General features: G+C 41.6%; 1 protein-coding gene across 4 annotated transcripts; it reads right to left on the bottom strand.

Moving 5' to 3' along the window:
* Positions 1-1,562: 1,562 nt before the first annotated feature.
* CTXN3 (cortexin 3) lies at positions 1,563-22,284 on the bottom strand. Of its 4 annotated transcripts, none has more exons than XM_029941844.1 (2): positions 22,237-22,284; positions 1,563-2,802 (listed from the first exon to the last, which is right to left on the bottom strand). In XM_029941844.1, the coding sequence occupies exon 2, from the start codon at positions 2,701-2,703 to the stop codon at positions 2,455-2,457; it is 249 nt and encodes an 82-aa protein (XP_029797704.1). In that variant the 5' UTR covers positions 2,704-2,802; positions 22,237-22,284; the 3' UTR covers positions 1,563-2,454. The 4 variants fall into 4 exon arrangements, with proteins under 4 accessions (XP_029797704.1, XP_029797701.1, XP_029797702.1 ...); XM_029941841.1 differs by lacking the exon at positions 22,237-22,284 and adding an exon at positions 10,875-11,347; XM_029941842.1 differs by lacking the exon at positions 22,237-22,284 and adding an exon at positions 7,476-7,553.
* Positions 22,285-25,023: the final 2,739 nt, after the last annotated feature.

Raw genomic sequence — 25,023 nt, 5'->3', positions numbered from 1 at the left:
CAGTAAAATAGAAAATATTGACTTGGGACACATGTGACATGGTACATTTGAATTAAAAAAAATCTTTATAATTAGTTGGTTAAAGAAATATGTATTAGTAAAACAGAAAACATATTCAGGTAACACAACAGACCCTGGAATGACTACAGATCATTGTCAGTGTTTTACTTTAGATCTAAAAGCAAAGGATCTTTAGAGACATCAGTAAACTGGCAGCATGTAGATACCACAAGGTTGTTCTGTCTTTTTCATCAGACTCATTCCTAAAGTGGTGTGTTCAGTTATAAAGTCTACAGCTAAAGATGAAATTTAAGTAGTTGGAAAGAGTTAAGAAAAGAATCAAAAGTCCCATACATTGCTGGTGGGAATGTAAAATGATATAGCCACTCTGGGAAACAGTCTCAGATTCTTCAGAAAGGTAAACCACAGAGTTAACGTTTGACCCAGCAAATCCACTCCTAGGAGTATACTCTAGAGAACTGAAAACATAGGCTTGAAAACACACGAAGATTGTACACAATTGTTCACAGCATCATTTTTCAGACTAGCCAGTGGAGAACCATGATGGTGGATGGACCAACAAAACAAGGTACAGCTAAACCATGGACTATGATTTGGCCATGCAAAGGAACGCTGCAACATGAATCTGCCTTGAATATATGCTAAGTGAAAGAAACCAGACACAAAAGGCCACATATTCTATAATTCCACATATTAAAAAATGTCCAGAATCGGCAAATCCACAGAGATAGAAAGCGGATTCAAGATTGCCAGGGGCTGGGAGGAAGGGAATGGAAAGTCGTTGCTAGTGGGTATAGAATTCCAGAGTTGGAGAGTGGTAATGGCCACACGATTCTCGGAAGGTACTAAAAGCCTCTGAATTGGACACTTTAAAAGTGTAAACTTGATGGTATATAAATTATATTTCAACAAAGCCATTATTTATTTATTTATTTAAATTCAAGAGGGGTAGCTGGCTGGCTAATTTGGAGGAGCTGATCTTGGGGTTGTGAGTTCAAGACCCACGTTGGGTGTAGGAATTGTTTTAAAAAATTAAATTAATTAATTGATTTTCAAGTCAAGGGGAACATGGGGAGGGGAGAAATCTGCACAGCCAGCCCTCCAAAGAATGTTAGAAAAAGGCAGGGTGGGGGGACAGGGAGGCCATAAAGTAGTTTTCTTAAGGGCTGCCTTTTCAGGCATAGTTGACCTTTTTAACTCTTTTTTTAGTAATAAAAAAATAGGATGGCTAACTGAGGAGAAAATTAGATGCCATAGATTGTAAATACAGCTTGAAGAGTTTCATTTAGGTACAATGTTTTCCTACAACAGAAGTTGGAATAAGAGATTTTCTTACCCCTCTTTTACAGGGTCGTAAATAGTGCTGAATATAGGTTGCACACGGGCAGGATGATCTGTGGGAGCCCTTTCTGAAATGCGAGAGGGATGAACTCGATGACCTTGCAGCTTTTTCTGTCTCTCAGGGCACTGTCCGTCCTCCGCATTCCATGTCACAAACAGCCACCAGTGCATTTGTCTCAGCAAAATAGGAGACGAGATGCTACCATTTCTTGAAAAGTTTTATTTGGCTTCTCTATTCAGTCATAAACATACATTCCTCTTAAGACCGTGGAAGTCTTCTCTTCTAAACAATTAACTTCTTATTTAAAACCACGACTCATAGCTTCCCTTGCAACCCAGTATTTCAACCATGTGGGTGAGGAAAGTAAATTCATGTTATGTATCGCTACCTCTACACAGGTTATTAACACGAATACCTAGAATGTACTTGGCCTGGTAAGAGTTTTCAAGCCTCCACAAGCCTTTGAATTCAGCTGTACTTGAGAAATCAAATGAGCTCATCCTCACTGATCTTTTCTAGGGATGGAACTCTTTGTGCTAAGCGCCCCCCACCCTCTTGCTCCCCAAAGCTGCTTGCTTTATAGGAGAGAATAGGGGTCTCCTTTGGGTCGCTCAGCATGGTCTTCCTTACTCTCTGCCAGGGTCCTGGATTCCCATGAAAATAAAACAAACTGAGAGGCAGGCTCAGAGCAAAGAAGTCTCTTCGTGGCCCTGTGACCAGATTCATTTCCAAACCTTTCTCTTCTTTATTCTCTGGTTGGGTGGGAGAGCACTTCACTTTATGGCAAAGTTTGTGTCAGTGCTGATGCTCTTGCTTTCACCACCACACGCATTCAAGTATTCATTCATCGAGTAAACATAGAAATGCAAGCCTTCCTGTTTTGGGAGGGTGTTAGAAACCTTCACCCCACCCCACCCCCCGTACCCTCCAATGTTTTTTTAACCCAACGGCATGTTTAATAAGTGAGGGATTGTAGGACTACAACCAGGTGTCGTTGAAACTTGGTATGTTTAGAACATTGACTAAAGAGAATTCCTTGCCAAGTCATGTTGCACTTCACCTCCTCAGGAGGGGATCCTGCTTCCCCTCCTCTAAGCAAGAGCATGGTCAAACTGCCCCTTCTCCAGCCCTTCAAGTCCATCAGCCCAAGTCGAGGTCGGCATGCTCCGATATGGGTCCAGAAGAATCCGGAAGCACCTGACAATGAGGATGCCCAAGAAAATGAACAACAAAATCACAAAAACAAACGTGGTTTTCTGTTCCAGAGACATGCTAGAATCTGACGAGGTGTTCTCAAGGGGCAGGAGGGCTGAAGGGACGGGCTGTCCTCCATCCATCATCTAGGGAAGCTCGAGCACAGGATCTCCCAGTTTCCTTTTCTTCCATCATCAGTCTGCTGAGATCATGGTGGCTGCTGCACCTTGGAGAGGCTGAGTTATCTGCAAGAAGAAAGAAAGGGAAAGGAATGGGAATAAACTACAAAGAACAACTTTATTTCTGTGTTTACAGTCATGTTTTGCAGAGAGAAAAAGGAACCTCTAAACTTTTTCACCAGAGATGCTAAATTCTATGTAATTGCGAGGAAGAATGTTTTACTCTTGCATGAAATTACCAGATTGTCCTCAGACTAGCCACCTGGAGCCAGGAGGGATGGGCAGGGAAGACAACCAGAGTACAGACGACGAGAAACGTGCAAGGTAATGTTGACCTCAGGGTGTGCTGCCAACTTGACATCCAAAGCCCGTGTCCCCTGCCAAGTCCCTTCCAGGCTCCCTCCAATAATATGACTTTCACATCATTCTTATAATGATAACATTGAGGGAACACCAGCTATGTGCCAAGACTCTAACTAAACACAACATAGGCTAGCCTCTCCTACAAGCTCCGTGATCACAAGCCAAAACCTCTATAGCCTCAGCTGGAGGAAACTGAGGCTGGAAATGGTGCTTAGTATAGAAACTTCCAGGGAGTATTGAGTTCTGGGCTCCAGCCTCTGGCCTCCATTCTATTGCTAAATGCGTGTGGGACCTTACAGTCACTAAGCTGTAAAAATGGAATCAGAAATGCCTGTGTATCTCATGGTGCTATAATGAGGATGAATGTCTGTGAAAACCCACTGGTAAGTATACAAAGAAGATACACAAACAAAACCAAGAGTGGCTTCACTTAAGAACTGCCTATGGAAGCCAGCATGCTTCTTTCCTTGCTGTTGCCCGGGCTAAGGGGGAAAGGAGGCGTCTCAGACTCTCAGACCATCAAGTTCCTGCTGCTTGTCTTTTTTCATCAAACAACAAAGACAAGGTTCAATACTTGACCCTGAGAAGCACCTCGAGAAATGAGCTAGGGAAAGGGATTGATTGGCTGCATTTTCTAAAAAAGCTTTCCAGTAGCTTCCTACTGTTTAAGACCACTTGAAAAAGAGGAAGAGAAGGGAAAAGATAAGTTATCACTATTTCCATTTTACTGGTGGATAAATTAAGATATATGTATATTACTGTTTGTTTTTAAAGGCAAGTTGGAGGGGATGCCTGGGTGGCTCAGTTGGTTAAGCGTCTGACTTTGGCTCAGGTCATTATCCCATGGTTGGTGGGTTCGAGCCCCGCGTTGGCCTCTGTGCTGACAGCTCAGAGCCTGGAGCCTGCTTCCGATTCTGTGTCTCCCTCTCTCTCTGCCCCTCCCCTGCTCATACTCGGTCTCTCTCTCAAAAACAAACATTAAACACATATTTTTAATTAAAAAAAAGGCAAGTAGGAGCATCCACAAAGGCCATGAAAACCTCAGATATTTTGAACTAAATCTATATCTGAGTCTGTTATAAGAAAAATTGCAGAACATAGTAGTCAGCTATGGGAATTAACATGGATTTAAAATAATGATATTCAATGAAAATAAGCAACCAAACTGAAAATAGAAAATGATGACCTAAAGCTTGAATACAATATTTCTACAGTTATAATCGTTGCATTAGTGAACATAATAATGGGTTGCCTGTATGAGGACCCTTCAAAGTTCATAAAATCACAGTTTAAGACACAGTTTATAAAGAGATTTACAACCATTGTCTGGGAGGAAGGAGTTACCAGTTAGGAGGGAAAAATATTTTGCAATCCTATGATGATTTTTTTAAGGCTGGAGTCATTGCAGTAGATTCGTATATCATTCATTTTTATTTTGAAGTAAGATTATGATAAAAGTTGACAGTATTTCTTAAAAATATGCTCCTTAGGGATATAGAGGATGTTGATGGATTGGGTTTGGTTTGGTTTGCTTGTTTTTAGGCACCCTCCCAACATTGGATGTTAATTTCCAGTAGATCGCTGGGATGAGAGGAGGGGGCAGGACAGGGTGGCCAGAACTTCCTAGACAGCAGTCCTTAGTGCCACCAGTAACAGGACATCTGCGCTCCCAGAAAATATCCAAACTAGACTTATTCATACCAAGTATAAAATTCACTAAGTGGGGAGTGCCTGGGTGGTTCATTCGGTTGAGGGTCTGACTCTTGATTTCAGCTCAGGTCATGATCCAGGGTGGTGGGATTGAGCTCCACATCAGGCTCTGTGCTGGGCATGAAGCCTGCTTAAAATTAACTCTCTCTTTTCCTCTGGTCCCTCCCCTGCTTGTGTTCTCCCTCTCTCTCTCGCACACACCCTCATTCTGTCAAAAAATAAAAATTAAAAGTAAATCACCAAGGGCTGGGTCAAAAGAAAATCACATGCTGATAGAGGAAGAAATGCCTAAGCCATCCCTCCCATCGTCCCTCTTGTCTGTCTATGTCCTATGAGGACCCTCTCACTTTCACCCTGCCCTCTCCACTGACTTACTGCAATCCCACTCTCTGTCCATTTTCCTTCCAGCCCGAATGAGGCCAGGTCCATGCTCTTTGTCTGTTCTTAACACGGCTGAGGTAGGAAAGCATGTCCAGGAAATTCTTTATGAAAACATTATGTAATCCAGAAAGAAATACAGGAGAAGTGAAGGCCATTAACTTTGTACACCCACAACATGAAGATTTCTGGACCTGTGAAGCTCACTGAAAACAGTGAAGAACTAGACATAGAACCATTTGAGCCTGTGTTGATCCCCTCGCCACAAATCAGGGGGTATAATATATAATATAGCAATACCTTGGTCAGACCTTCCCTTCTCACCTCCGGTGTCCACTTGATGAGAGGCCACCTTGATGCCGTCTTCTCCAGCCTTGTCTTTCACACAAGGCAAAAGGCAACTTCTTTTCTCCTAGCTCCCCATCTCATACTTCCTAGGCTTCCTCCCTAACTCAGGCTTTCGAGCTGGTCCGCCGTTCGTTTGGGGGCTGCAGTGATGGGCAATCATTCCAAGAAGGCCCAGCAAGTTACCTAGTCATCCTGATTCACATTATCAGCTGCATTTCCCTCTTCTGTCTCCCTGTTGATAGTCTGGAGCTGGGCTTCTTCCCAGGGAAGCCAATGCTTAGGATGATCTAAAAATCAGTTTTAATTTGCAGTGTTATTACCCTATGCTGATTAAAGGCAGATGCAAGGATATGGTTAACCCTCGCTAGAGCCTTATCCCATGGTTTTGGAAAGCCTGCCAAAATATAAATATATATCCTCCAACCCCTTCGTCGCCAACCCCTTGCTGATAAACCAAATTGATGAGAAAACGGAGATGAAAGCATTTCAAGAACTCCACAGCCCTTTATAAATTGCAAGCCTCTCCACTCCCAGTATACTGCGATAACCCAGTTCCTATTAAAATAAATTCATCTGGCCAGATCATCAAGGCTTCTTATTAAACTGCAATATTTTACCAAGGAGGATGACACATGGACACATTAGCAGGAATTTGTCTAGGAAAACTGCTCTTACTTGAAGGAGGAAAAATGTGGTAGACAGAAAGGAGACTGCAGGGTCTTGCTGGAAGTGAGGGGCCACTGGGGTTGGGGGCAGCAGACATGAGGTGCTGGGGGCAGATGGCCCAGGAGGAAAGTCCTGGGGAGTGAGGGGGATGGTGGGTATAAACGAGATGATCCGGAGACAGTTTATCAGGGGACAGTGGGGCAGATACAGAGATCCAGGAAGAAAAGCCAGGTCTTACACAGCTTTGCTTGGGACAGATTGAAATCCCTGGTAGAGCCTGCTTGATTTTAAACCCGCAATCAGCTAATCAATAATTTATAAATTTGGAAAGCTCAACGACACATTTAAGTGAAAGGAAGCAGCAGATAGAGTAAGATGCAGAAAAAGAAATAAATGCAATCACTTGACTGCCACAGTAAAAAAAATATTCAAAGACATCAAAATCTTTTAAAATGCCTCCCTTAGAGTGAAATGTCCCTTATTGGCAAAAAAAAAAAAAAAAGATCCTTAGAAAATGTTCACCAGTGCTTTTACCTGAATAATGAAATCTTCCTTTGAGTTGAATAGAGAAATCTGGGCAAGTAAATCACTGCAAAGGATTCTGACACTATCATCCTAAGTGCTAACAATAACAAAAGGCAGTTGTTTTAAGTAGTGAGGGACCACGGCGACTCACAGCAGGGTTTTCATCCTAGCTGGCACCCCTGTCCATGGCACATCCACATCTTCCCTTGGCAGGCCCACTGGTGTGTGCTCCGGACACAGTAAAGTCTAATTTTAATACTGGACCAAGGAAGACTTAGTTAAAAGAAGCCATTCTCAAAAATCATATAACACATCCTTTTTCTTAAGTCACACTCCCTGGACTCTGTGGTGGTCACAAAGTGTAAAACCCCTGCATTCCTTATGATGCCCCAAATGAGCAGTTCATCCTAGCCTTCGTCATCATCCCTAGTAGCCCCTCGCTTTACTTAGAAAAATTTGCAAGGAGGCCTCTCTTTCTTTCCTCATGCTTCCGACATTCTGCGTCCAGAGTCTTCGTTCTCAGCTCAGATCAACACTTCTTCCCTGGAAAAACCTTTGGGCTCCAATGTCCAAGAACACTAACTGCCCCCTTACAGACCCGATACCCCTGTTTTCTAGACAGATTTTAGTTTATATTCTGCCAATGGAAGTTTGTAAGACATTAATTCATTTCTGTAAAAAGTTTCAAAAAGAACAAACATCAAATTGCATTTGGTCCAGAGTCAAATGACCAATAGGCACAAACTTACGTGTGACTGAGTGTGTAGACACCTGAGGACACGGTTCTCACTGGGTCTGCTCTGCAACTCCACCTAACACAGGCTGTTCTTTGAACTCCTCCACGTTTCCCACCTCTGAGCTTTTAGTCATGATGCTCTCTGCCTGATGCCCTCCTCTTCGCTCTATTCGTGCCTGAGGGTTTCGCTCCCTCCCTCAGGGATTGCACCAAATACCACCTCCTTGGTGGGGCCTCCGTCTCTCCCTTCCCCAGCGCGGCCAGGGTGCTTCCTGCCCCGTCCCCGGGAGCACCGCACCTGCATCCTGAGGTAGCACCTCTCACAGGACAAGTCTCCATGGTGTTCAACTCTGTCTTAGTAAACAGCAAGCTCCTTGAGGAATCCCTTGCTGCTGGGGTCACTGGCTTTTTAAATAGAGTCTGAATCAAACCTCCGGCCCCTCACCATCCAGGGAACTGAATTCGAACTTGGAGGTGTGAGGTGATACAAAGAAGGGGTAAAAAAGCACAGGTGGTCCAACCGGACTGGGATGTCACACTGTCGTGTCTGCAACAGATCTGATTTCAAAGAATACAGATAGATAGTCTGGGTCACAATGACACTTTATCAGTCTCGGATTTCATGATTTGAAAGCAGTTATTTGGCTTCATGCATCTTCCTTGGTTTCAGTGCTGATGGACAGGGTCCCATCAAACAGAAAAATTAGCACTTGCCTTTCTGTCTCAGGCCTCAAGCCTTTCTTAACTAATTGGCTTTGTTGGTGGGGAAGAGCAGCCATTTAAAATATCCTGAATCCCCGATGTCCTACCTGGAAACTATGAATGTTAACATGACCCTCCCTCAAGCTTGGATTCTTTGGACATTTCATGTTATTAGCATAGCATGATGTAATTTAACAATAAGGAAAATTATTCTATCTGTAGAAAATAGACCTTAAAGCAATGATATATTTCTTTTCTTATTTTTAAAGTGACAGCAACAGAATTAGTTAAGCGCATTTGGCACCTTACTCTGTGGACCATTTGATCCCACCATCTCACCTTTGTGGTGATCCGTTCCCAAACCCCCTCTCCCACCATGGGCTACAAATGATAATAGTTATAATAGATGCATGGCATGTGGAGTCCTGCCCGGCTCATAGCGAGCATTCAATAAATACGTGATGATGAATAGTCTTTCCTCTTTATGCCGTGTTTTTGCACAAAATGAGGTTTATTTCTAATTTCTAATATGCAAACATCCACACCAGGGAATGGAGATTATAAGTAAACTGCCCAAAATCATAAAAATCAGTTACCGGAGAAGAAGCATCTCTCAAAGATTGCTGACTCGCAAGTTTCTCTCCGGCATGTCAGAATGAGTAGAAAAGTCGCTCATTCCCCGGCTGCTAATGGTGGGCAGGGTGCAGATAGGCCATAGTGGCCCCATTTTTCTGTACCTCTAAACCACGTAAGCGCCGCACCTAATTTTTAAAACTTCTAAGCCAGAAACCTGGTTGTGTGACTCGACATGTTTTCCAAAAGTAGATGTAAAAACAGTGTGCCTCTGGAGCCAGCACGCTCACAGGTCTGTGCAGTTTACACTCACATGTAACGGACAGGACACTGTGCTACAAAGACATCCTATGCACCTTATTTATATTTATGTGGCAGACTCATGAGACCAGTCTGTAGACTAACATGAAGGGAATCGGCTGGGTAGGCAGGATTGCATTCAGGTGACCGGCTGAGGCAAACTTCCTCAAAGTGCTGCATTATCCGGCAACAGTTCTGAAACTGACTGTTGAAATGTTAACATGCCTTTGGGTGATTAACGTGATACATATCCTCAGGCTGAGGCTAAATAGAATCACCTGTACTTTTTTTGAGCTAAACAAAACCTCAGCTGCATTGCTGTGTGCCTAACTGGAGTCTCTGGAGAGACACTCCTCCCTCTGTCCCAGCCCACCCACCCCGGACGTGTAAACACCACAGTCAGCCGGATTATACACTTGCCCTACAGCCAACTGGGAGCCCTCCACAAGAGCCCCTCATCATCCAAGTAATCAAATCACTACAGAAACAGAAGTTATTCCCTATGAATCTTGTAGAAATTCTATGTAGGAACCCAGTGAACAGTCATTTGCATTCCAGGATATACACACTGGGATGCGAAACATTTCCTATAAATTCAGAGAACTCATGGCCCTCTTGGTGACCAGCCCAGAAATAAATTCAGGTAAAGATTTCCTGGCTCTTTCTAGGTACTTCATGTATTTTAACCAACATACACTCCCCTCTGCTCCCTGTTCTTTTTTTTTTTTTTTTTTTTGCTCATATAAATAAATGGCAACCTCCATATTTTTCTTTCCTGAATACCGACTTCTTGATCCAGTACAATAGCACTGATGTTTCACAATTCGCAGCATGACTAAGGACAGATATTATTTTACACACTGAACAAATAGACCCAAGTCTCCTAGAAAGCCCTGAAACAGTGACTTTAAATACACGTAAATGTGGTCAGTGACAAATGTCAACAGGCAGTTCTGGAACTGTCACGAGCCCCCACTGCTGCAATGAGAGGTCTGTTCCCTCTGACTGTCACTGCAAAGTCAGCCTGCGGGTGTCTGCTTGGGTTTGGGGGCAGAGCCTGTTGTTCCCGGCTCACCAGCTCTGGGTCAGAACAAAAGCTCTCTCCTCAGCCAGAGCCCTACCTCAGGTTTGCTTCTCCCCCGTCTTCATCTTCCTCCTAACATCTGCCAGAAGAGTTGTAAAGGGACTGCAGGGCAAGGCTGCAGCCTTGCTGAGAAAAATCCCACGTGAGTGCCCAGTCGGTACCCGGGGGTACCAGAAGGCACCAGTAGCAAACTGGAACTTTTAACCTCATACGAAAACCCGTTTTCATTCTCTTTCCTTGTGTGCTTCCTCATGCAAAAGGGTGCCTGCTGATACCTCACAGGGCTGAGGCTGCACAGGGCTCACCAGGCAGGGGCACCGGGGACGATCTGCATCATCATTATGAGTTGTTGAGTTGTGATGCTTTGTGAACAAATTAAAACATCCCTTTTACATTTTGGAAGGTTGGACGTTTTAGGTGAATGGAAAAAAAATACTATAATGGGCATATAGCTTGCGAGAATAATTTACTGCAGCTTAGCAAAAAAAAAAAGCCTATTTTACCACTCTCTTATCCAGTATCAGTAGCATCATCAACTTTAGCATGCTTTAAAAATAAAGGCAACGTGACATGCCCCCCACCCCCCCGTATTAACTTTACCCGGCAACTGTTTAATTAGACTTTATCTGACATCCCTATCTAAATTCAGAACTTGGATCCAAAGGCATCTATGTGATTATTGCTCATGCATGAATCGTAAAGTTAGAGAAAAGCATTAATTAGCCCATCAAAGACACAGTGTTGGTCAAGTACCTGGATCTGGCTGAACAAACACTTGATCCATTTCCTGGTGGAACAGTTACAGGTAGTTAGAAGCCTCTTTAGTTCCCATTCTTCCCGATCAAGCTGTGGTGAAGCAGTAGACAGTGGGAGCTGCAAGCAGCTGATGGCACACCCCAGCTCTAAAGCTGTTGTTTCAGGCTTAGAAACTTCCCATTAAAACCCCCGAGTTACAGGAGCATCGTCTTTCCGCGTGAGGCATCGTTAGCGGGCCAGTACGGCTGCTTCTTTGTGACGAGCCATGATTTCAGTTCTGCCTCAGCAACTCTTCTGAGGATTCTGCTTCAGTGAGTAGAGGCAGTATCCTAGCAGTGTGTCTGAAATCATCTTCAAGAAAGCATTAACATTCAAAAGGAGTCCGGGGGAAAACATCACAGGGCATTCCCAATACCTTTTCAAAATCAAAGCCATAAATCTACCAGCACTCTGTTCTTCTCTATCGATTGTTGACACAATTCCTCTTTGGGGATGTCAATTAGCACCTTGCAGCAACCAGCCTCCATATTGATTATGGTTTATGACCTTCGGGCCAACTTAATTAAGAGGAAGATTTCTAAGGAAGGGCATCAACATAGTGTTTGGGAAATGAAGGAAAGGCTCTTTTTCCCGAAGAAAACAAAACTGACCTTTTGGAAAAGTAGTAATTATAGGAGGCAAAGAGGAAAGAACAATTTTAAAAAATCATATTTTTACCACCTGTTTGTAAACTTCCTAGGCTGTAGTTTTTCAAGTCCAGCGTATCATTGGCCAGCCTGCATAATTGTGACCTTGGCCCTTACCCCACCCCACACAGACTGTCAGAGACTGTTGATAAATAGAGCTTTGGTGAGAGAAAGTTGTTCTAATTCTACAGATTCTAGTTACATGGCACAATACTTAAATTATTTTCCTTGGATTGAATGCCTAAATAAATTTGGAAAATGTTTTAGGATAAAATTCATCTTTAAAAAAAAAAAAAGCCTGCTTCTCTGGAAAAAATTCAACGCAGTCCTTAAGATGGAACGTCCTTGTTTTTTGGCAACTCACCACTTTCTTTGTTGAAGTGGAAACACAGTTAGCAACAACACCCACCCACCAAATGATGGGGTGCATGATATTTAAAGCTCTCTCTGACTGTGCCTGTCAGCTCTGCTGTCTCTTCGGCTCTTTGAGAAGCCGGCCATTACCCAGTAGCTGTAGGGGACTGGAACAGAGCTCATTTTCTAAGAAGAAAATTTCCATCTGCTAGCAACAGACAACAATCCTGGATAGACCTCAGACCCAGGAAAATGTCAATGCCAAATGTTATGATCTAATGTCAGAATCAAATGCTTGACATTAGAAGCTAACCCCACTAGAATACGAAGGTTCTCTCCACATGTGTTTTCAAGGTTTTTAACTGAATTTCCTTGCCAATTACTTTTTCTGACTGTCTTTTAACACACACACACATGCACGCGCGCGCACACACACACACACACAAAACAATGGGACAAATGAAATCCAACAAAGCACTATCATTCAATACTAACTGGTATCCTTTGTGCTTCTCAGCCGTCGGTGCTGGTAGAGGGAGGGACCTGTCTCTGTAATGCCAACAGAGCGTGATTCAGGGAACATTCTGACCCCACCCGCCTTATCATTCCATGTGAGAAAGCGCTCTAGTTAGAAATGAGCCTGCGTTACTGCGAGCTCACCCTGCCCACGAGGCCTCCTTGGATATTGTTTTACCCTATAGACTCATAGAGGTGGAAGGGAACATGAGAGGCCGTGGCTGCCCTTCAGCTTCCCCGCAGGCAGAAGCCAGCCCAGAGAGACGAGTGCCTGGCCTATTTTTAAAACTCTCCAGAGAATTAGATTCCATACCCTACTCTGACAACCTCTGTTTAAACTAATGTCTCCGTTGCTTACTTAGTCTAAATGGGATGGCATATTTTCTTTTCATTACATCCTAGCTGCAGAAAGTCCATTGTTATCTACCACACAATTTTGGGAGAATGCTCTTCTCTGAAGGAAGCTGAGCTAGGTACACCAAAGAACGTTTGGTGAAGATGCTACAGTGAAGTTTGGATATTTCTTTTATAAGATCCTTGTAATTGAAATTATAGGAGTGAGCCCTTCCCCCATGCAGCTACATTTTGTGACTCATCGTGAATTCTGAAACAGTGAATAAGGATTAATGAAATGTTGAGTTCTTTCAATATTTCATTGCAGGTCCTATTTCTCTATTCTTTAATACCCTTTTTATCTCTTCTCTGAATTCTCTTTCACATTTCTGCCTTCCAGCTTTAAATCGGGAACCTAGAAAGCTACACAAAGCTGTATAAAGCTCAGATTATCTGGATTTGTATTGAACAGAATGATCTCAAGCTATGCTTCTCTCATACATCCTGATCCCAGGGTTACTTCTTGGTGTTAATTCTGTCTTTCTTTTTAACCACATAACATCATGAGTCAATATTATTAGAAATCTACTTTTTAAAACTACTTATTTTTTGAGAGACAGAGAGAAAGAGAGAGCATGCATGTGAGTAGAGGAGAGGCAGAGAGCAGGAGAGAGACTCCCAAGCAGGCTGCGCACTGCCAGCGCAGAGCCCAACGTGGGGCTCCATGTCACGAGATGTGTGATCATGACCTGAGCCAAAACCAAGAGTCGGATGCTCAAGCGGCTGAGCCACCCAGGTACCCCTAGAAATCTATTTTAAGAACTTTTTCAGCACTGCAATTTCAAGTGTCACCTTGATTATTCTTTAGATTACAGTTCTTTCCTCAATGTTCCATGTTGCACGTTTTCATCAAGTAAAAGACAATGACTGTTAAAAAAAATGCTTCATGAGCCATCAGGCTTTATGCCAACACAAAACTGTTGTTATCAACATTATCATTATTGCGTTTCTTTCTGACTGCCAAATTCTCAGAATTGAATGGATTCTTGGTATAGTCTTCAAACTGATCTTCAAAACAGAAACATGACTTTCTTTTCACGTTCACCACTAGATTCTTTGTAAAAAAAAATCTATTTCCTTTCTTTGCAGACATCTTTCTTTCACATAGTCCAGAAGCATTCACTCAATTCATTCATCAAGCGTCCGGTGTGTTCTATGTTGGGTGTTGAAGGAAGGAAAAATGAGGAAGTCAGTTCGCGCGTGAGTTTGTTCTGGTGGTCACTGCATGTACCACTGGGAGGCTCCCCGGTGAGGAGCTGGAGGAGGTCGCTGTCCAGCAGAGTGGGTCACGCTTCTGGACGGACCACCCACCTTCACCGCTTCCCGCTCCCACACCTCTCCACACTGCTCAGCCAGCAGCCATCTGAATTATGTCCTCATTCCTCTACAGGACTTGGTTTCACAAGCTCATCTGCGGCTTCTCATTGTCTCCAGCGTTGCCCCCCTTGTGGCAGCATTGAACATAGCTGTCCACTCTCTTTAGGGAAGTTCTAGGTAAAAGGACACACGGAGTAAAGCTGACACAGAACTGATATCTCAACCCTCTTCCTTCTTGGTCTGCCCCTCTGCCCTGATGCCCCCTTGGCACCTCCTTCTCTCATCTCTCATCTGCCCTTAGAGACTAAAGCCAAGTTTAGCTCAGGGAACCGCCAACAAATATGAAATTAAGGAAGGAAAAGGAGGCGGGCGAGGATGCGTGTTAATGGCTTCACCACTTTTAATTCATAAAAGGACAAAAGTGAAAGTCAGTTTATGTATTATTTTTATATTTCTCTCTTCTTAGCTACAAAAGTAAATCAATACATCATATAATTTAATTTAATTTAATTTAATAAATTTAATTTAAAGGTTTTTAAAATCAAGATAGGCTCTGTTTCTAATAGGCCTCTGATTTGCCGGGTCTAAGTATAAGTTTATTTATCCACTCAGCTATCTTCACAGGTCAGTGAACATTCAAAGCACAAGGGAACAGTCGGGAAGGTGTAATAATATTCACACCAAGCCTATAAATTAGGATCTATATTCAGGCATTATTAAAAGCAAGCAGGTGAAAGTCCAGCCACAAATTGGCAGCCTCCTGGTTTGATCTTTTCTTGTATGCATCTTTGTACCCATCACATCTGTGATATGTTGAATGCTCAATTAGCAGCTAATGAATCTGGAACAGAGTAGTATTTGAAATGAAATGAGGAACAAACAATGCTGCAACTCAGTGAAAATGTATTTGTAAGAAACAAAACATTGATAGAATGTGATACCTGTGAGGATTTCAGACTTCCTGTAAAAAGAACAGGTTTTTCCCTTAATAAATTAAAATAAATAAATTTTAAAAAAAGGGGCGGGGGAGGCGCCTGGATGGCTCAGTCAGTCGAGCATCCAACTCAGCTCAGGTCATGATTTCACAGTTCGTGGGTTCCAGCCCTGCATCAGGCTCTGTGCTGACATCTCAGAACCTGGAGCCTGCTTCAGATTCTGTCTGTCTTTCTCAGCCCCTCCCCCGCTCACACTCTGTCTCTCTCTGTCAAAAATAAATAAGCATGAAAAAAAAAAAAAAAGTATCAACGAAGAAAATGCATCATGAAAATGCTGATGTCCAACCCTGTTCTATTTAGAGACAGTATTTGCAAACTTTCCGATATTAATTCTAATTACAACATGAAAGTATGAGAACATTACTATGGATTATTCACTGTTCAAAAGAAATTCATACTGAGAAGTTAGCAGCCTGGCGGGTAAATTCATTCTTTTTCAATGACTTGTACAATAATAACAGTTTTCTTAATGACTTTGAAATACTTAATGCCTTTCAAATGTCATATAAAGTGCCAATTAGAGTTTTATACAAACCGTCCCTCTAAGTTTTTATGCTCTCATTTTGACACTATTCTTTCTGTTCAGCAGCTGTACATTAGAAGGGACCTCTACTGCATGGAAAGTTTGAAGACTGACAGATTAAAACATTGAGATGATTTAGAAAATAGAATAGGCCTGAGAATTATTTCCGTTAGCCTGACTTGTATACCCGACGAAAGTCTGGAACTAAAAAATCTCACTGCTGAAAATCAATTTGAAAACAGGCATAGGAGAAAACTAATCATCCAAGGTAGTTTAAAACCGCTGGTTAAAAAAGTTTATGAAAAACCAATCTCAATTTCTGATATTTCAGCTTGTGGAAATGATGGGAAGGAAGCTGAAGAAATGGCCATAAACAGAAGTTATGATATGCGGTCACTGGGTGCAAATTTCACCTGCCTCAGTGGATGATGTCACCAATTGCTGCTTGAAAAATCATTTAACTTTACAAATGTTTCAAAATTTCAATGAGATCGATCCAAAGTTCTGGTCATGTGGCATATTATTTTAGAAGGCAGACATTAAGAGTACATCTTTCTTTTCCAATCCTACATTTCAAATTTTGATAAGCAGCTTACCATCTATAATTTTGCCTGCAAACAATATCTATTTTATATTTATATATATTAAGTGTGTAGATATTATCAGTCATCTGTATTTCTATTATATGTGATATTAGATTATCTCATAAGCTTGTTAAATGTCCATGCCCACTTTTTTTACTTTTTATAGACCCACATTTTTTTAAATTCATTAAGCCCAGGAGTCTGTAATTTGAATAAGAAACCGATATGACTAATGACATGCAGCATATGAAGTCTACCCTTGGAAAATGATAAAGTTAATTGGTTTTTTCCCCTCCTTGATTGGCCAAACTAGGCATTTTAGTTTCTTATTTTTTAATTGGAACATAGTTGGCATGCAATGTAACATTATTTTCAGCTGTATAACATAGTAATCCCACAACTCCATGCATACATTATGCTACGCTCACCACAAGATTAGGCATTTTAACTTCTTCAGGGAAGAGGTTAAGTTTAACACTGGGGGTATCCCAGGTTCTTTGATTAAATCCATGGGCCCATCACTAGAAATACGAATGTACTATATCCTGCTTACACAACTTCTGCCTGAAATTTCCTTTCAAAATACGTGCTTTTTCTCTTTCTTCCTCCCCATCTTATGTCCAATAAAGTGGTAGTGAACAGTGCCCACAATAAAAGCCCATAGCGACGAAGGCAGCAGGGTGGAACGCGAGGCAGAAAGGAGCCTGGTCTGTTTCAGGGACGGGAAATGAACACAGGGTTGACTGGGGAAGCAGCTCAGAAAACACGCAGAGGGGAGCTGCGGCTGGGACTGATGGGGACTGTCCGCAGGGGAGACTAAGCTCAGGAAGGAGAAAGGGGGCTACAGACAAGAAGAAGTCCAAGTTCTGGGGACAAGCGAGTAACCACCCTGTGCTTTGTGGTTGTACAGTCAGTACCCCCTGGGCACGGGGACCCTGATGTAATTATCAGGGGAGGTGGTGGTGAAGACTGAGCCAGATTGTCACTTAGGACAGCAGGGTAGGAGAAGAGAATGTCAGCATTGATAAAATAGGCAAGTTTGAGGTCAATTTGTTAATAAGAAAATAAGCAAGAGGCCTGAAAAGAGCAACCGTTAAAATTTTGTTCTGCCTGAGGTTAGACCTGAGAGGGGAGGGGAGGGCACAGAAGCACTACTTTTCATTATAAGCCTTCCTAAGCAATTTGTTTAACCATGTGCATATCATTTAACTATGTGCCATTTCCCTTTGCAAAAACTGTCAGAGTAATGTGGGCAAACCATTAAAAAAGAAAGAAAACCTTTGCTTGAAACCCAGGCAGTGAGTCTCTTTATGATGGCATTTTAGGGTCCAGCAGCAAATGAGTGGATAATTCTTTGGGGACCAGGGTTTCCCTGAACACCTGAATATTCCTGACTCAGGACTGTAGTCCTTTCTGCTGGGAAGTAAAACTAATCCTAGGCGCTCATCAAACATCTTGTACGCACTTAAAACGTGATTTCTTATAATCACATGCAATGCAATAAAATCTAAAGTATAGCCCTGATTTCCCCGTATCATTCAGACATCTATTTTTTATATGTGCTATTTCTCTAGCTTGCTAGCTAGCTAACTTGTGTTCAATTATTTGTTCATTAATTTATGTGTATATATTTATACCCTGTTAAATTTCAGAAATGTTTGAAGAAAGTGGTGAAGTAGATTATATGTCATCAGTAGTAGCAAAATACCACTTTTATGTATTCGGTGAATTTTCCCATTGTTGATCTAAAAACGGATGAATGTTTTCATATTATGAAAAATGAAATCTTTTTAGAATGATTTCTTGGCTGAAGCACTAGACACCATATTTAATCATCAAAAACTTTGTTTTTTGTAAACTTGATTTTGCAGGAATTACATATATAACAAATGCAATGACAGCCGTCAATAAGTTCAGTGTATGTTACTAATGGCAAGGTGAAAATGTTGTATGGGTCACTAGTAGAGATCGAATATTAATACAGGAGACATTTTCAAAGAGCTTGGGAAAAAGGCAACTCTTGATTTGAAATGCTGGAAAACAGCACCCTTAAAGTACCCGAGGCAGAGCAGATTGGAACTAAGTCTCACTTCCTTTTGCTTTCATCACCTTGAGAACGCCCTCCAGCCTCGCTATTAGGAAGGGTCCTTGCTCTTGTTCTCAACATTTTTCTTAATTCAAAAATGGATGTGGAGTCAATTGAGAAAAATGAACATTCAGTGTTGCCAATAGTCCTGCAATTGGTATTGCATATCATGGATATGGTTAGGGGCTTGGGTTAAATGCCAACATAATATTCAGTGGACTATGGATCACTAATGTATAAGCCCAGAAAAGCTGTGTTTGCAGATGAGAAGAGGATGAAGAAAAATCTCTACCGCTCCCTGCACATGCCCACATTTCTAGGCCAAGTCAGTGGCGGAATGGGCAATTCGTCATGAACAGTCAGCCTTTCCCTGGTCCCGCCTTTGAAAATTAGCCTCTGTGATCTCAGATGAGCTCTTGCTGGCTCTTGGAGCTCTGTCTTGATTTCCATCTAGGGATGGAGTCCAAGACTTGTCTATCTACCTGATTACAGCTCCTTACATCTATTTCCCCCCCAAACCTTTCTCATTCTGGAGTCCCATCGCTCCAGAACCACAGCTTTTCCTAAGGCATCTGTTTCTCTTAAATAACAAATTACCCTTCTTCCATCATTATGTCGTCCATTCAAAAGCTATGTGTCTCAGGAAACTAAATATGACTAAGAAAAACAATGGAACAGGTTTTTTTTTTTTGCAACTCCAATCAACAGCCACTCATTTTATATCTTATTATCTTACACCACAAAAGCAACAGTAAAATTATAATTAGAATAACAATAAAATTGCAATAATAAAATTCAGCAATCTTGTACCTTCAGTCTCCCTAGTCTTTAAACTCTTACAATGGCAAGAATTATACCCTTTTACTTATTTTATCCAGTGAAAGTAGGGTGTTTTCATGTGCGCGTGTAGATTTGTTTTCACTTTCTGATTAGACCAGAAAATACTTGAGAATAAAGGAGGCTGAGCCTTTTCTTAATTAATTTATTAATTTATTTGGACTAACTATGTTATTAACAGAAGTAACAAATTTACCCACAGACTACATTCTCTGTTACAAATTGTCCTAAATAAACATGATAGTTGTATTTTTTTCTACTTGTTTTCTCTTGTACCATTATTGCCATACTTTGCCAGCCAAAGTGGTAATGAGAAAAGAGAACCTACCAAAGCATGTCTTGGCTCTTAAGGCCTCTATAAGGTGGCTTAAATTACGTGGACAAAGTAAATCTCATGGCCGCATCTGAATTTCATAGGCTAAGTAGTCTAATTCTTCCCTAGGCAGGAACATGGGACACTGTCAAATGGTGTCATAGTCTACCACTACATTTAACTAGACTTTTACCCTTTACACAGTGACTTCCCATAGGTGATGCACCCCTGACAAACTTTCTTAAGCATCAACTGTCACTCATCTCAGTGTCCTTGAGTTTCATCCTCTACCAGCAGGAGCTCCCATCTTGTCCTTGTTCCAGTTCACCCTGACTTTGGTTGGATCTCCTGCCTCACCCCCCTCGTCTCCCCTTTCCTCCTAGCCTCCGATTGGATTTCAATGCCTGGGTTTCTTTAGCCTCTCCTCTCCTGGGTTCTCTTTTGGATAGTGTCCTGTCTCCTTTCTAGCTTGACAAAATAACACAGTCCATCCAGCATGCTGCCCTTCCAGTGCAGTTCCAAGACTCTTTGGCTCTTGTTTAGAGGGCAAAGTCACAGCCTGACATTTGTAGATCCCCTCCCATACCCAAACACCGTCCCTAATGGATCAAGTATCACAGCCAGTACCTCACAGGAGCCATATCATCCAAGATACTTAATATTATTATTCCAACTTTATAGCTACATAGACAAGATTTGGGGAGATGACATGATTTGCCCAAGAGCACAAAGATTGTATTTATAATATTTTTGCCTACCTCTTTTTTGTAGAGCCTCAGATAAATAGACATGGTGTCTCAGCATAACTCAAACTCTGATAGGGTACTCTGGAGAAATATTCAATGCGTAGTGGGCAGAGAAAGTAGATGTGGACACTACAGAGACTGCATCAGATCAGAGTTTGAGCACTGATCCTCTGGTCTGCAGAAATGTCTTGTGCCAGCAGAAGTAAGGAGGGAGCATGGCGTGGGTGAGACCAAGAGGCAGGTGGAGGGCAGTGAGCTGGATCTCCTTGATAAGGTAACCAACCATTTCTCAGCTTTGAGATACTTAGAGAAAAGTCATGTGGGTACTCCTTTTTCATATTTTTTGACCTACCTGCAGTGTTTCAAAAATAACCTTCTATTAATCAGATTGTTTTTGTCTTCCATGTTCTTTTTTATTGTTTTGTTGTTGTTTTTTTCCTAACCATACACCTCTCTGAAATCCTTGTAGCCACCCTGAACTTGGCCACAGCCTCTGCTGGAGACATGTAGAATCAGCATTCAAAAATAGCAGCCACATTTCTAATAAGGTGGAAGTTTAGTTCAGACTACTAAAGAGACTGTAAGGCATAAATATTGCTTAATGGTTTTGCTTCCTCTCTGTCCTCTGAGAACATAAGCCTGATGCCATCCTGAGTGCAGACACAAAACATTCCTCAGAGCTACTGAAACAAAACAAAACAAAACAAAACACCCTCACTTGATCTTGGTGTTATTGACAAGGACTGGCCCACTTACCTTCATGTGTAGACTTAAGAGGTAAATATGGGTCTTGAAGAGGCCACTGTGGCAAGACCACTAACCCAACTAGTGGACACCTGAGTTCCCTTGGACCTTTGCTACCTGTCCCCACCTCTCACACTGAGACACTTGAATTTGCTCTCAAGTTGAAATGTTGCATCATACATGGCTCCACTGAGTGTAGCACTGGGTCAGGGGTTGGTTGGGGGTATAGATCATCTAACTCATAAGTCCACAAAATATTTTAACTTGAGGGGCTCCTGGGTGGCTCAGTCAGTTAAGCATCCAACTTTGGCTCAGGTCATGATCTCATGGTTGGTGGTTTCGAGCACCACATTAGGCTCTGTGCTGACAGCTTGGAGCCTGGAGCCTGCTTCAGATTCTGTGTCTCCCTCTCTCTCTGCCCCTTCCCTGCTCATTCTCTCTCTCTCTCAAAAACAAATAAACATTAAAAAGTTTTAAAAAATATATCTTTATAAAAGAAGAAATTTCCATCAATATTTTTTATGTTTGTGTTTAGTAGTACAAAACCATTTCTCGTAACTGTACTCTAATTAGCTTGGCACCAAAAGAGAGCTCCTCGCTCCATCTCTGTGATGTTTTACTGCAGGGGGTATCAATAAATAAGGCAGTCAGAGTTCTGATAGCTTAAGAATACTGAGTTCCTTTATTTCGCAGAGAATTGTTTGAGTCTCTGGCTGTATATTATAACCAGATTGCAAACAAGCTGCAGTTTGGAGGGAATGTGATGCAGTTGTGCACATGGTAACTCATTCAGAGCAGTGTCATCGACCCCTGACAACATGAAGACTCCTAGATCCTTTGGGTTGGGACTCGTGGGATGTAAAGCAGTGCATGGAAGTTTGAAACTTGTATCCTGGATGGCAGCATGGTTCAGTCAGTTGATCATCTGACTTTAGCTCAAGTCATGATCGCATGGCTCACAACTTCATTGGGCTCTCTGCTTTCAGCATGGAGCCCACTTTGATCCTCTGATCCTTTCTCTCTGCTCCTCCCACTCGTTCTCTCCGTCTCTCTCAAAATAAGTCAGTAAACTTTAAAAAAAAGCAATTTGTATTCTTACAGTGGCTATGGGACAGTTATCCTAAGCAAGCTAGCCCTTGGGTCCCGCTTTCCTCAGCCACTAAATTAAGGAGGTGATAACTAGACCTAAAATGTTAGGATTCTATGTCTATCATATGCACACAAGAAAAATTTCATCCTGTCTTCCCAGGCTTGGGTGAGCTTACCTGAGCACACCACCATCTTCATCAGGAAGACTGAAGGGAGCACAAAGCCCTTCAAGAACTCCACTCTTCCAGGGTAGAATGGTTTCACCAACATTTCAGGAAGAAAATGAGAAGGTAGTTTTTATCTGGAGAACGAAAGCAATTTCTTGAGCATTCTTGGATATATTTCAGGCGGAAGGGGAATCTGCAGTATTGCCTTCACACTGCTTCTCTCAAAGAAAGCAGAAATGGTGGTAACTCTACATTACTATTTGCCTCAAGTCTTCACCTCCACAGGCAGAGGTCAGCTGTTGAAATCTGAGGAGTGAAGGCTCTGAAGCATGGCAGGAGGTGGGGAATCTTCTTTCCAGCTGCAGAAACTTCTACCTAGTTCTATCATGTGTGCTTGCCACCCTCTGGGGGGGCAGAAGAGACGATCAGGTCTCTTGTGGCTGAAGTACAGTAACAGTTTCCACACACAGTCCTGCCTCTCAAGGTGAAAACACCCAATATCCAGAAGTCTTTTCCACAATCCATTTGAGTATCAAAATAGCTCAATGTTGCCTGTAAACCAATCATATGGAATTATAGTGTTAGTCTAAAACGCTTGAGTTTTCTTCTTACTGATAAATGGTGAGAAAGAAAAATGCAACTCTACAAGCATGTTTTCATAAACACAAAGAAAACTAATTCAGATCCATCATGATTTGAGTAATTGGTTCAATTCAAACTTAGTCGCTGGTAACAGCACGAGCTATGTTCCCTTCAAAGCTACTATTTATAAAATGAAAATAAATTCAATGGATTTCAAGCAGAAGCATATTCTGTGAAGACCTAAATAAAGAGTCATTTCAGAGAGTAATTAGAAATCACGATGCTTTCATCTCTACTTTGAATGGAAATTTTCTCATGATGCTTTGCTAAATGAGTTTTTGCCTTTAAGATTCCCCCACAAAACAACTAAGCACCTATATGCCAGCATCTTTACCCTTTTGAAGTATGGTCATAATGAACCATAATGTAATTTCAGAATTATTTCTGTTGTTAGCAATTGTCATTTGTGTTAGCTTCTCCAATTCTCTGACCCATCTCAATCCTCTCCGGAAACCACTCATCCACCATAGCACATTCCTCACTTAGCTCGGGCCTGTCCCCAAATGACCCTCCATAAACTACACAGTCAGCAAAATCTTAATATAAATAATTCATAGACAAAATTTCACTTAAAATATTACACTAATATATTATAAACATATAAAAGAATGAGGTATAATGGAAGGCCAGGAGTTCATAGCTACCATCAATGTAAGACATAAAATGATTTAAATAATTGCATTGTCCTTCTTCTCTCTCAATTTCCCTGTGCCTCTATCCTTACATATGTAAAATGGGAATAATAACAGTGCTCACCTATCTCCTAGAGTTGCTGTGAGGATTAAGTGAATTATACTCATATAAAAGAGCTTAAAATCATTCCTGGCACATAGAAGTCTATGCTATTATGTAAGTACAAGCTATTATATAATCATACTATTGCTTTATCTTTTTTCTTTTGATTGCACCAATGATAATAGCACATCTTCCCATGATAAAGTGCATTATAATTTTTCATTTCATTTACAATATAAATCCAATAAATTCAAATGCAAGCATAATTTTAAAACCTACTGCCTGTGTTTCAGTTGGAATGGAAACTTTAAAGAAATAGTGAGATCTATTTTGAATCATTAACGTATATGTCATAGTTATTTTTTACCAAACTTTCGCTATATGCCAGGCCCTTGAAAGATGCTTTACATGTAACAGTCTATTTAATCCTCACAAATTAGGTATTGTCTTCCTGATTTTGCAGCTGAGACATAAGCTGGTTATGTGACCTGCCCAATATCACACAGGAGAAGGTGATGGAGGAGGGATTCAGACGGAGGCAGGTGGCCCTAGAGGCCGTTTGATTCCACTCTGTGCTGTTCTTCATATAGATGGAAAATTCCTCATCTCAGTTCCTGAAGTAGCAACGGCCTCTGTAACTTGGCAGAATTGCTCACATTTGGATCTTTTACAAGAGCCACAACTTTATTTAATGGACACATTTCTATAGAATGTATATCCTATCTCCCTAATCACATGTGAACCTCCATAAGAAGCCTTGTGTCCTCCAGAAAGTCAAGGATGGCTTACGGCTTGTAGGAAGCCCTCCATATATTTTTGGATATATATGATACTTTCCCATCTGATTGTAAGCCTTCCAAAATTCAGTTTGAATGACATGATTTCTCCACTTCTGTTTAAGGACTGGTTTCCCATGACAGTACTTCTCCCCCACACCATACATCTGGTCACTCTGCATCAAGTTCACTGAGGCAAGCTTTTTTTTTCATTCTTCTGAGAGCCATCTTCCTCTCTCTTGCTTTTAAAAGTTATCACTCAGCCCTTGATGTAAATTTGGAGCTCTCCAGACAAGGTTAGCTTAGGAGCTGAAGTTGCCAAGTGTGGGAATTCAAGACCTTCCCAGGGGTTCTGGTATAGGTAACACAGGTCATATCATGGATCTAAGGGAAATTTTCTTATGGGGATGCAGTGCTAAGTTGATATCTTTAAACTCTGTTGAATAGAGACAGCCAAATCTAGACATGCAGCTTCCATTCTATTCTACAACAGGGTAGTAGCCATGATATAGTAGAAGAAGCCTAAAATTTCTACTCGATAGTACAAATTCTAATTCTGCCAGTTCCGAAATTTTATACACTTGAGTAATTCACTAATGTTTCTGAGCCTCAGTTTTCTCAGATGTGAAATGAGGATAGGTGT

This window comes from Suricata suricatta, chromosome 6, assembly GCF_006229205.1.
Source record: "Suricata suricatta isolate VVHF042 chromosome 6, meerkat_22Aug2017_6uvM2_HiC, whole genome shotgun sequence".
Taxonomy (NCBI): Eukaryota; Metazoa; Chordata; class Mammalia; order Carnivora; family Herpestidae; genus Suricata; species Suricata suricatta.
This window is presented reverse-complemented; position numbering and strand designations above follow the sequence as displayed.

Coding starts and splice junctions, on each gene's coding strand:
- CTXN3 (XM_029941844.1), bottom strand. CDS start 2,703: ATGATGGATGGAGGACAGCCCGTCCCTTCAGCCCTCCTGCCCCTTGAG.